General features: G+C 44.9%; 2 protein-coding genes across 4 annotated transcripts in view; one reads left to right on the top strand and one right to left on the bottom strand.

Moving 5' to 3' along the window:
• Positions 1 to 1,498, top strand: part of VPS54 (VPS54, GARP complex subunit) — a 48,284-nt gene extending 46,786 nt beyond the window's left edge. For all 3 annotated transcript variants that reach the window (XM_017726748.1, XM_008644383.2, XM_017726749.1), the window contains one exon: positions 292 to 1,498. In XM_017726748.1, the coding sequence (XP_017582237.1) occupies positions 292 to 397 (106 nt within the window). In that variant the 3' untranslated portion in view covers positions 398 to 1,498. The remainder of the gene's footprint in view (positions 1 to 291) is intronic.
• Position 1,499: 1 nt separating this feature from the next.
• The window catches only part of UGP2 (UDP-glucose pyrophosphorylase 2), a 14,600-nt gene continuing 3,660 nt past the window's right edge, over positions 1,500 to 12,439 (bottom strand). The window contains exons 3-9 of the mRNA XM_008644382.2: positions 8,236 to 8,421; positions 6,633 to 6,766; positions 5,700 to 5,997; positions 4,545 to 4,742; positions 4,118 to 4,360; positions 3,586 to 3,690; positions 1,500 to 2,585 (exon numbers count right to left, since the gene is read on the bottom strand). Coding sequence (XP_008642604.1) covers positions 2,478 to 2,585; positions 3,586 to 3,690; positions 4,118 to 4,360; positions 4,545 to 4,742; positions 5,700 to 5,997; positions 6,633 to 6,766; positions 8,236 to 8,421 — 1,272 coding nt within the window. The 3' untranslated portion in view covers positions 1,500 to 2,477. The remainder of the gene's footprint in view (positions 2,586 to 3,585; positions 3,691 to 4,117; positions 4,361 to 4,544; positions 4,743 to 5,699; positions 5,998 to 6,632; positions 6,767 to 8,235; positions 8,422 to 12,439) is intronic.

The raw sequence follows: 12,439 nt of genomic DNA, 5'->3' as shown, positions 1-12,439 counted from the left end.
TAAAGGCCTAATGCCTGCTGAGTTTTCTGAACTCATGGTTTGATCTCCCTTCCCTAGAACTAGTTTTACACCCAGCAGTAATCCTGTTATGGATGATCACTGCTGTAAAATAAACCACATCCATAGCATTGAGTTTTGAACTGATACTTAAAATATCTAATCCAGGCATAGGATTTGAACATGTATTGTAGCAATTGTGTGCCAAAGTCCTCAACAAACCCTGTCTGCTTGTCCAGGCACTCCAGGTGGATGGGATGGGGTCAGATTCTAATCTTGTGTGTTTCACTGCAGGCTGGTTACTTCAGATGTGGCTTTTTACACTGGAAACCTTCAAGCTCTGAAAGGCCTTAACAACTTAGATCTAAACATGGCTGAAATCTGGGAGCAGAAGAGGTGATAATCCACTGGGAGCAGTCACTTGGCTCTGAGAACAGACTGACTTTCTTCTAAGCAGCGTGACGACGGTGAGGTGAATGCTTGAGCCCAGAGCCTCAGAAGGGCAGGATTGACAGTCGGGGGAGCTTAGACTCAGAGGGTGCTGCAGGGAGAGATCCTTCCAGTGTCCTTCAGCAAGAAACAAGTGATCAGCTGTCTGTGCAATGTTTTTTCATTCTCTCTGGAAACAGACTCAGGTTTCTTTGGACCAAATCCAAAAGAACACATAGCTGTAACACAGCTGTAGTTGTCTAGAATGCTCTGTATATCTTTATATTAAAAAGATGCTTTGCATTTCTTCTAGTGCAATGAAATTCACATGGTGTCCCACCTTATTTAATGATGGTACAATATAAAAATCTTGCAGTTGGAACTCTGTAGAAAATGTTTTTCTCTATGAAACTATGCTGTTCTAAAATTTATTTTTTTACAGAACTTTATATAAATAAATGTCTTTTGATTGCTCACATATAGGATTCAGCTTTGTTAGGGAGCAATCCTGTTCCAGGGGATTTCTCATGACCTAAAATCTGAAGATAGATTTTCTAAGCAAGGGCCAGTTCCTCAAAGCCATTCCCTGGGGGATGGAGGAGTGACCTGACCCTCAGTATCAGTGACAGGGTAACACTGGGACTCCTGGGGGAACTGGAAGGTGGGAGAAGGGCTGCTGTAGGGATGGCCACCTCCAGCTGCCCATGGCCCCAGCCAGTGGGGAAGGACAGAGCCACAAAGAATAGGGCAAGAAGAATGTTCAGGTTTTTAGGCTGCTTATAAAAGGCTGCACCATTAAGGAGAGTGCAGCTGCCATCAATGTATTTCAGAGTTTTTAATACTATCTTTAACAGACCGGAGGCTGGCAGTAGCCAGTACAAGTGCCTGTGTTTCACACCTCACCCCTCTGTACCTGACCCCAGTCGAGTGCCTAACCCTGAGATGATCATGTCTGATGGAATGGTCTCTGCTGCAGTGTGTGTGTGCCTGTGGTGCCCTCAGCCAGGCATGCTGACCTGGTAGCATAACACGTGTCATTAATTGTCAGTCAAAATAAAGCTCTAAAATCACAGTTGTTTTTAAAGACCAACTTCTTTAATGATACATACCAGTGTTATACTAAGCTTATAAAATAAAGTTGTCTGCATGTAAATACAAGAGAAACATTAAGAAATCAATAGTGATCAGGACAGGGATTTCGATTCCTGTACAAATTTAGAAACTCAAGAGAAGATAAATTAACATACATGGCTGTGACAATATGAACATAGGTGTAGTCAACGTGATCCATTTATTGAAAAAAGAGGGCAGATCAAGGATTAAGATATTAACAGGAGATCCAGTCTTAATGGGATGTGAGAAAGCAAACACCACACGTGGCTACTGAGGCATTTTTCTCAAGTATTGGATTCTTTGGGCAAGTTTGGAACACGGATGATTCCCACTCTCACGATACGGAAATGGAGGTATTGACAGCCTTACCCCAGTACCTCCACATACAACTGGGACAGGACATCCCACTTGTAGTTTGGGGGGCGGTTGAAGAGGGCTACAGGTTGTGAGCACATGAAATACAGGGTTTTAAGAGCCTATTTAGCAGTAGTGAAACTTTTGGTTTTCAACTGTGCCTTCCTAAAACGTCACAGGAGTTGCCAACCATGTTGTCCCACATGTATTGCTTCACAGCTTTATTTCTGCAGTTACAAGCAATTCAAAACTACTGCATGGTCGAGGCAAGCCTCTGAACTTCTTATCAAAGAAGATCTGTCCATCTTCCCGCAAGACAAACAGTATTGCACTTCAAGGTTATATTAACTGAGTTACAGAATCTCTTTAAGGACTGAAGCATTACTTACGCACATCCATGGCGCTTATGTGGCTGCTTAAAGATAAGCAAGAGAAATTAATTTTAAATTAATACTGCAGGGTACTGTGAAGATGACAAAGCATAGGCCCTCTGTGTACTTAGATTTCTAATGCTTAAAAGGTTCTTCCATGACGAGGCTGGTTTGGCACAGCAGCCCCAGCCCTGACCGTACCCTCTCCTCGACTCAGTGGTCCAGGATCCGTAGGTTGCCAGATACGATTTTGTTCTCTAGTAGAGCTCCAGCTGGGATGTCAATCCTGTCACCATGGTTTGCAATGATGATGACTGTTCCCTGGGGTTACAGAAAAGAAAGCAAGTGTTCAGAAACCTGTTACCTGTTGACGTGGAAGGAGGGAAGAGGTTGTCTGGAGGAGCAGTCAGGTGTCAGCTGTACCACAGCCAGAGCCTGAATGCATTTAGTTGTATTGTTTCTGCACGGACCTTTGGGGGTTTTTCCTCCCCAGAACAAAGGTTTTAAACAAGCATCACTGGAACCTTTTTCATTACCATACTAGATCCCATCAGCCTACAAGTAAACTGGTAACTTCTTTGAAGGCATGCTTGCTCTAAGGGCTCTTGTCACATCTGCTTGCCTTGAAGTGGAAAAATGTTACCCCCATCAAGTAAACTGGTAACTTCTTTGAAGGCATGCTTCCTCTAAGGGCCCTTGTCACGTCTGCTTGCCTTGAAGTGAAAAAATGTTACCCCCAGCCCCAGGTGTGTCCCAGGAAGGCTCCTGTTCCAGTTGAACAGGAGGGACAGAGGGCCAGCTCAGAGCCTGGAGTCCAAGCCTGTGCCAGGTGATTGCAGCCCCACCTTCCACCCCTGGCACCTGCTGAATTGCCTTAGAGAACAGTAGGTGCTGCCAGGACTGGCAAGATCCTAAGGAAGAATTTGAGGGAGAAACTAACTTGCTCAGCTCTATCATTTACTAATAAATTGAGAACCCCAAAATGATGCAAAAGGGCCCGAAAAGGGGTGGTAAGGCCAGCCTGGGAAGGGAGGTAGGACTGAGCCAAAGGACAGAGGTGGCAGCAGTGTTTGAACAGAGATGTGAGGTCTGTGGTGCTTTCAAGGTCCATAAATAAACCTCTCTGCCTGGGCCTGCACAGAGCAGCAGCTCTGGCAGCAACATCTTGCACACCACCACAAGGGTCACTGTCCAGCCATGGCCTCTGCCATCTTTGGGCCAGTTACCCAATTCCCAGGAGTGCTCCTATGGCCTCTGTGTACAGGCAGAGGATCAATTCAGGATCAACAGCCAAGAAGCAGCATCCCCACTGCACACTCACCTTTAATGAAACATTCTTCCCAAACGTAACATCACCTGAAACCGTGAGATGATCCAGCTCCAGCATATCTGGAATACTTTCAAACCTCCGCAGGTAATCCTGAACCTTTTGGAAAGAGGAAATAATAGAGACAGTTTTAAAGCCATCTGTGGATTAAGACAACCGTGAGGGCCTCTTGAATACTCTTCAGGAGCCTTTCCTATAACCTACATCTGAATCAATACAAAAGTTGCTACTTTGTAATTGTGATTTCCTTCAGAAACAAGTGTGAGGAACAGCAGGGGGGCTGCCCACCAGCGCTGGGCGAGCTCTGGGGAGCACACACAGCCAGCCCACCTCCCATTGCTCAGCCGAGGGGTACAGGAGCACCCAACAGTAAATATTTGTATTCTCACAGGCTTTACAAAGAGCAAAACGGAAGGCCCAGGGGGGCAGAGGTAGATAAAGCAAACCTCACTTTCCAGTAATTTATTGCTATGAACTGCATCTTTATTCAAAGAGGTGAACACCAGGTGTCGTGACAGGAGTTTACCTTTGTGAAGGAGCTTCCCAGTTTGACAAGAGGCACTGTTGGGAATTCGCGCTTCTCGCTCATCGTTAGAGACCCTGCGTTAAGGCTGTACAAATTCGACATCACGAGCAAGAGATCCGAGGTGGTCTTCACAGGCAGGAAACGACTTCGAGGTACGTTTATCCCCAGAGAGTTCTCAAAACTCTTGATAGCAGCACCAACTGCAGTCTCCAGCTGGATAACATTCAAGCCTCCATCCAGAGTCTGGAACAGAAAACCCAGGTAACACATGGAGCAGGTCCTGGCACTCAGAACTGGAGCCCAGCATCAGTCAGAGCTCTGCCCTCACCCCAGACCAGCTCTGTGAAGCAGCAGTGCCTGTTACCCACCCAGAAACAAACAGTTTGTTTGGGTCAGTGTTCTTGAAACCCCTGCCAGAGCTGATTACCTTTGGGTTAACAATGATCTCCATGTCAATGGCATTTTTCTCTTGCAGCCTTTTAATTGCAGACAGAGCAATCCACAAATTGTTGGTATTGAATATTTTGAATTTTGACACAGACTTGAATTCATCCACATGTGCTTTTGGGACCTGAGCTATCTCCACCAGCCTCAGCTTATTCTCGTACTGCGTCAGCGTGCCACCCTGCAAGGGGCAAATGAGAGGTTTTAAGCCCTGTTCGTGAGAAGCCAGAGAAATCCTCTCCTCAACACAGGCAGATGCACTTGGTCTGGTGGCCAGAGAAACCCAGAGAAAACACATTTCTTGTTTTTAGTAACCAGCTACCAGGTTACTAATTATAGAGGAGCATGTTTAAATAAGTACAGTCAGAACCATCCAACGATCATATTTCAGCTCTCCGAGACAGTTAATTCCTTTAATGAAAGTTGTTGAGAATATCTTGCAAATGCTGCTGTTATCAAAAATCACTGTCAGCAGTACTTTGTTAGATGATGGAGCAAAAGCTAAATTAAATCTAAGTACTCTTAGAGTGCATTGCTGTGCTTTTGTAGGGCTAAGTCAGAGCTTCCCTAATGAATACAGAGAAAATCCAAATCTACATTTTCACATATGAAAGAAGAGAGGCAGAGCACAGTTGCAGGACAAATTACTGCAGGCTACAAGTATTTGATACATGTCATAAACCTCTGAGAAATGTCACTCCTGGACTTCGCACAAAGCCAGGGGTTAGGGCAGGAGCAGATGGGCAGCTGTGCCACACAGAGCTGTGCAATGCAGGGTTGGGAAGTGGCTTAGGCAGTTTTCTGTGATACACAACTGAAGCTTCTGCCCCTGTGCACGTGACAGTTTTTGGAGAAGGTGCAGAGGTTGTGACCGGCACCCCCCACAAATCACTCGTGCTTCCAGTCCAGCCCAGACTGTCCTTGTCTGCTGCTGCCCAGAACACAGACCAAATCTGTTCCATGAATTAGAACTTCCTAAATTTGCTGATTTTCTGCATCTCAAATTAGATCCCAGCTGATGTGTTAAATGGTGCCTAAAATAGCTATGAGAAGACTGGATGCATGTCTGAATCCATGGATTCAGAGGAGGCTGGAGATGGCCACCAACACACTCAGACTTTCACCCATCTCCCTTTACCTTCACATCCGCCCGGGTTTTGTTTGTGACTTCCATGACGAACTCACAGCGTTTTCCATTGGGTGGGTTCATAAGGTGGTTAAGAATGTAAAGGTCCACAGTGGCACCCAGATTATCTATATTGGACACAAAAATATATTCCTTCCCCTCTGCAATGAGGTTGTCCAGCAGACCAGAGTTGTAGAAGCTAGCGTAGATGTCTCCATGGCCTGGAGGGTACCAGCACTCTGTGTTCTCTCCTGAGTAAGAGACATCCTTGGCTATTGGCAGCAGAGTTTCCTTGTTAATTCTGGGATACCTGTGAGGACAATAGGTCTTGTTACATTCTCACCAGTGTCAGACTAGCACAAAGAAAAAAATGCTACAGAAAGGTGCAACTCCATGGGTTTTTGGAAGCATGCTTTTCCTGAGTACTCTGAACTGGAAGACCCATCCAAATTCTGAGCTGTCACTGAGAAGCTACAGAATGCAATCTATCTACTCAGGGATTTAAAGCCACAGTTCTCAGACCACACTGCAAACCAACTTTCTTCTGACAGGCAGGTTCACAGCATATCAAACACACCTCTAACCCCAGCAGCCAACTGGATTAGAGTTTGTTTTTCGTAAAGAACCATGGTCTGTCTCCCTCCAGAGCCCAAGGACACTAAAAGCAAATTCAGGAATCAAGTGGCCAGCATCCAGTACACCACTATTTGTACATTCCTTAGAAACTGGGGCCCACAGACCCCCCCCTCAATTTTAATACATTGCCCTTGACTCTACCAAAGACCCTGATGTTTCAGTCTCTCCACGAGGCCCAAAAGAGACCAAACACGGGTACAGAAGACACTGTTGCTACCCCAGCACCTCAAACTGAAGTCCACCCCATTCGGAATATGGAGAAACAAGCTAGTTTTTCTTTCTACCCCAAGTGGAGAAGTCTTTTGATACCTGCTTTGATTAAAAGTATATATCTTCACACGGCTGTGACTGTATTTCTGCAGGATTTTCTTTGTGTCATCGTCTGTGTTGAAGGAATTCATGAGAACCAGAGGGACATCAGTGTTGTAGGATTTGTTTAAATGCTGAGATGGGAAATAAATGGTAAATTCAGCATGTATTATTAGCTTTAACGCCTGACACCTGAGATTTTGGGAGAAAGAAATTAGGTAAAACAGACTGGAAATAATGAATGTGTGAGAGAAAAAAAGAGATGCACTTATGCTGACAGAAAGGATAATATATCAGGTAAAGGAAAATAAATCCCTGTTAGTAGTAAAGATAAGACCCACATTAATTAATCTATCTTTAATTAGTGAACCTTTGTTTTTAAACCTGCCTTGAGATCTAAAATCTGAAACCATGATGCCACTAAATGATCATTTTAAGTTACAGCTACTTATGATTACAAAAGGCATGTTTTCCATCAAATTGTTGCAGCCTGTCAAGGTGACATTTCCACACTGTCTCTGCACAGGAAGCACTTCCAAGCCTTCTTGGCAGGCTGAGAGATGGACAGTTGCATCAAGAGCACACAATAAATGAAACATCACCATGTTAATTGTTTGGGAATCTATAGAATGGACCTGAAATACACAAGAGCATTTCCACATCCAAAGGCAAAAAAAATCAGAGATCATAGCAGTGTTCCACCAAAAATAGAATGTGCAGGGGGAAAAAAAAAAAAAAAAAAAAAAAAAGACACTTGAGTGAGGTTTAAGCTTTGTGTATCAGCTCACCCTCATCTGCTGGAGCGTTTGGGATCATTACACTTTGGTGGAGTCAGAGACTTCCACAGTGATGCTTTGGAGAAAGGGCTGCATCAGTTGGATTTAAATTTGAGTTTTCCATAGAACCATCTAGCACACATGGGAGAGTCACTCCAAACATCACCACACTGAGGCAAAAATTGTTGGCACTCCAGAAACCATGGGCCAGGCACACCCCACTTCCTACTCTAATAACTGTCTTCATTATCTGCTGTAAGATGAACATTCAGCATTAAAAACATAAGCTGAAATGTCCTCTCCCAACACCAGCAGCTGTTACTTTCTTTTGCTCTTCTTTCTTCAGAGGAAAATGCCAGCAATCTCTTCCAGCACAAGAGTTTAAATTCATCAAGGAACTTGGAGCTGCTGTGAAAAGCTTTGTTCTAATGCACATTAAAAAAACCCTTTTTTGAAAAGATGAACTTGCAGCTGGAGGAGTCAAGAAACAAGCCCAGGAGTTACCCAGGCCAGACAAGCTCTACAGTGTGACTGCTTGTGTTCCTGGACACAATCCCCCCATCCAGGGCTGGTGTGCACAGGCTGGATCACACTTGTGCTAATACATGTGGGGGACACAGAGTTCAGTCGCTGACTGCATCATCCCTTTCGTGTCTATTCTTCCCAAAGGAATTCTCTGCTTCACCCCAGCACTGTGACCAGACCTCGTCTCCCTCTCCTCTTCCTTTTGGCAAGCCTCCACTTGATCCCTCTTAACAAGTCATGCAGGAGCAGCTCAGTGTGTGTTGCTTCCTCCAACGCAGCGAGAAAAGCTCATCAAAGGTTACCTCAATCTGCTGCACAGTCAGGTCCAGGAAGGTGTTCTCGTTCCGCACCCCGATGAGGCTCTTGGGGCCTTTACAGCCCATGCTTGTGCCCAAGCCACCATTGAGCTTCACAACCACCAGCTTGTTCAAGACAGAAGCAATGTTATCAGGCAGGCCTCTGGCCTTGATCTTCTCATAGGGCTGGATCTGGGAAAACAAACGAACAAAAAAAAGAACCCAAAAAAACCAGCAGTCAGATACACGGAAAGAAATTGCTTTCTCCTAAAAACTTTCAAAACTTAAAATCTGGCGATAAACCCCACAATTATTCATATGCTTTATGACACTAAAGAACATCTGCAAAATGAGTCTACAATAATTGATTTGTTATGATACAAATAACCCGGTTTGTTACTACAATAACCTCTTTTCTCAGGAGGTTCTAGAGACTTTGTGACACCAGTCACCATTAGCGTCATTCAGAGAAGTCAGGCCAGTTATGCCACTTGTCACAACCCTGTTCCTGCCCTGCAGAAGGGGAGGGGGTTTCCTTGGGAGCCATCTAACTTGCTGGCCCATAAGATGGCCCCTCCCCACCTTCAGTCAGGCCACAATGTAAGAACCAGGCTCTACATGCAAGGCATAGAACTTTCCTTCTCTGAGCAGCTTAAACTCATAGATTTTCTTTCGGTTTTTTTTAGCTCTGAGGTTGTCAAAGGCAACATCCTTGGCAAAATGTTGGTTCTTTAACTCAGTCTAAACTGATTCTTATTCTAACCACCATTCTGATACAATTCATTTCTCCCGACAGCATGATACAGAGTGGAGGAAAGTTCCTAGTTGTTATTCTGCTGTTTTCAGGATATGTTCATCCAGCTCACAATAAACCTTACAGGAAGTCTTCTACCTCACTGACAGCTGTTTCCTACAGGTTTAAGAACAGAGTCTGGGCTACCTGTGGGGCTAGTGATGGAGAGCAAAATCGGGCTCATAATGACAGTGTGCCTCACATTAGGTACTGCTGTCCCCAAATTCAAAGCACCTAAGTCAAAGAAATAATGGTTACAATGCCACAGTAAGAATCATGCCAAAACTGTTAGAGCAGAATCAATACCATTATCCTTTAGCCTGCCCTTCTAGAGATTTTCTTTTGAAGGAAAGCCCTGGTGTTCCAGTGCTGTAGCATTCTAGCTGCTAGAAAATGATTTTAATTCTGATAAGGGGTGTGTAAGATCCACAGCTGGTTTCCAAAAACAAATACATACAGAGGAGTTTTCAGAGCTGTGTTTGTTTTGGGCAAGGGCTGGGGTTCAAAAGGAAATTCACACTGCACTGGAACAAGAGTCCTGTTTCTTACTGGGATGTGCAGGGGTAGGGAGGACAGCTTGTGCAATTCCAGCATTCCAGGACACCACTGGCAGCAATTAGGGCAGATCCCTCACATTAGGGAAATGCGCGGAATTTCCTATGGGATCTGGAAAGCTTACAGGATGTAGTTCAAGATAAGATGACTCCATGTGGAGTTCTTGTGGCTCAGACAGAAAGCAGCACTACAATCACTGCCATTTCATGAGGACATAGGCAGGAGCTTCCTCCCAAAGTTCCAGGAACTTTTCAGGAAGAAGTGCACAAAAAGCGGACTCTTGCTGTGCTTTGTCAGCAACAGAGATTGCGTTCAGGGTGAAACGCCCTGAAAAACAACTGCGCTCTCATCAGCAACGAGATGATAAATCCTGGGTTTAATGTCTTGAAGGTCCATCAGGAAACTCAATGAACATTCTGCTACCAGCAGGACCTGCAGAGATTTACACCCAGATTTACTGCCTGCCATCCACTCCAAGGTCAATAACATCCTGCATTAGACTGTACATGGATTAAAAACATTTCGTCTTGAGCTTTAGCTGGGTGGGATGTGAGTCACATCCACGATGTTCTGACACTGTCTGAACATCCAAAAAAATTGTCTCAACTTTCAAGTCTCACTATGTTCTTCTTGCATCACTCACAAAGAGCAGAAGGTCTGACACTCAGTTCAGGGCCAAACTGCCTCAAAAATCATTTGCTTTTGCTAAAGTGCCAACTACCTTTTGATGCTTTCACTATCGTGCCTGAAACCAGCTTTGCAGAAAGCTCAAAGTCCTGAAGAAGGAAACAGTTCCACCAAGGGCTCAGTTCACTGGATATTGCATCAGTTCACAACAGAAAATCTATGACTCAGCCTCACTAAATATTTCAGTTTCTTCTGGCACAGGCATTGGAAACATCAGCTTGGCAATAAAGCCTCGGGAAGGACTTGAAGGGTCTTTAATTCAGAGAATAACAAATGTCAAAAAGTCAAGTTCCAGCAGGAACGTTGCAGCACCAGGACTGCTGGATGCCAATGCTGTCAATCCTACAGTTCCAGCCATGTGCAGGCACTAATATGCAAAACTACCTCATCACATACAAGCGTACACACAACTGGAGAAGTGCTCCACAGTTATAAATTCTAAGGGTTTGGAACAGTGGGCTTGACAAGTAAGTTCTGATGGGGAAATTCTTCAGGAAAAAACAGGGGCAGGAATGACGTCTTACAGATGTATGGCTGCAGTGTTACTTGCTTGAGACACGTCTGGCAGCCGTGGTTTGGGACTGTTCTGACAGACATATGCAGCTTCTTTTGTTTTGCAGCCAACGTCACAGAAGTGATTTCTCGGAACAGTCTGGATGAGACAACGTTGGGAGTTTGACTAACAGATTCCAGAGGCCTACTCCTACTGCAAGGAGGCTTGCAAGAGTTTGTCAGAGACAGACAAATGAGCATCAGGGCTGTCATCGTGGGTAGACCGGAAAGGAGGACGCCCCTATTAGTTAACATGTACTTTCAGTTCAAGGAAATATTTACTCAGCACCAAGGGACAGTTCTAGGAATAGCACCAAAGGAAGAGGTCTCTGCCCTCGTGAGACCCCACCTGCAGTGCTGCACCCAGATCTGGAGTCCTCAGCACAGGAAATCTGTGGACCCGTTAGAGCAGTGCAGAGGAGAGCCATGAAGGTGATCAGAGAGAGAGCACCCCTCCTGTGAGGTCAGGGTGAGAGAGCTGGGGGTGGTCAGCCTGGAGAAGAAGAGGCTTTGGGGAGACCTTCCAGCACCTAGAGGGGGCTTACAGAGGAAGAGAGACTTCTTACACAGGCTGATAGGGAGAGGACAAGGGGAATAGTTTCAAACTACAAGAGGAGAAATTTATCAGATCTTAGAAAGAAGTTCTTTACTCTGAGGGTGGTAAAGCAGAGGAACAGGTCAGCCAGAGAAGCTGTGGCTGCCCCATCCCTGGAGGTGTTCCAAGGCCAGGTTGGACAGGGCTTGGAGCAAGCTGGTCTAGTGGAAGGTGTCCCTGCCCATGGCAGGGGGTTGGAACAAGATTTTTAAGGTCCCTTCCAAACCATTCTGTGATTCTATGAACCCTTAGAACCTGTTTCCAGAGTTGAAGATTAGGAAGATGTTTTGCTTTTGAGTAAGGGCATAACATTCATTCTTTTCCTTCATGATATAGTTCACTGAGGTGACAACCTGAGCTGCAGACAAGACTGCAACCACTGGGGAAGAAAAAAAACAAAGGCTCTAACAGACAAGCTCCTTTCACACTCACATTGCTTCGGATGCTCTCTTTACATCCCAGATGAGGTTTTGCATTGCTGTTCTGAGGTTAACTTGATCACTGCAGTTCTCTCAGAGGCCTCCCAGCAGGACTTTGCTATTGCTTCCAATTCAAACAAACAGATCGCTGTAATCTACATCGAGGGGATTAAGTTACACTTGCCATGTCCACATTCTTTACCTCCTCTCCCTGTTAACTGGCACTCTCAGTGTGCTTTCTTCTCTGGAGACTGTAACAGTAATGGGTCCTAACTATGCGAGCTATCACTGTAAGCCTTTGGACATATGAAAGCAAAGCATCTGGAAGGAAAAAACAAGTCAGAGGTTTACCAATATAGTGTGAAATGGGTTCAATCTTCTGTTACTGTCATCAGTATAAGTTGTTACACTGAAAACATGGAGGTCAGGGAAGAAATCTCCCATTGCAGAGAAAAACAGAGGAATAATACAGAGCAATAATTTGTGTTTCAATTTACTGACAGGAGCTTTTACTTGTCTTGAGGAAGAAGCAGAAGCTACATTAAGAGAACAAATACAACAGATAACACATTAGATGACCTGCAGAAGTCTGACAGAAATTCTGCTTCT

This window comes from Corvus brachyrhynchos, unplaced genomic scaffold (assembly GCF_000691975.1).
Source record: "Corvus brachyrhynchos isolate BGI_N302 unplaced genomic scaffold, ASM69197v1 scaffold312, whole genome shotgun sequence".
NCBI classification, from domain to species: domain Eukaryota; kingdom Metazoa; phylum Chordata; class Aves; order Passeriformes; family Corvidae; genus Corvus; species Corvus brachyrhynchos.
The sequence above is the reverse complement of the archived record's forward strand: the minus strand, read 5'-3'. Positions and strand labels throughout refer to the sequence as shown.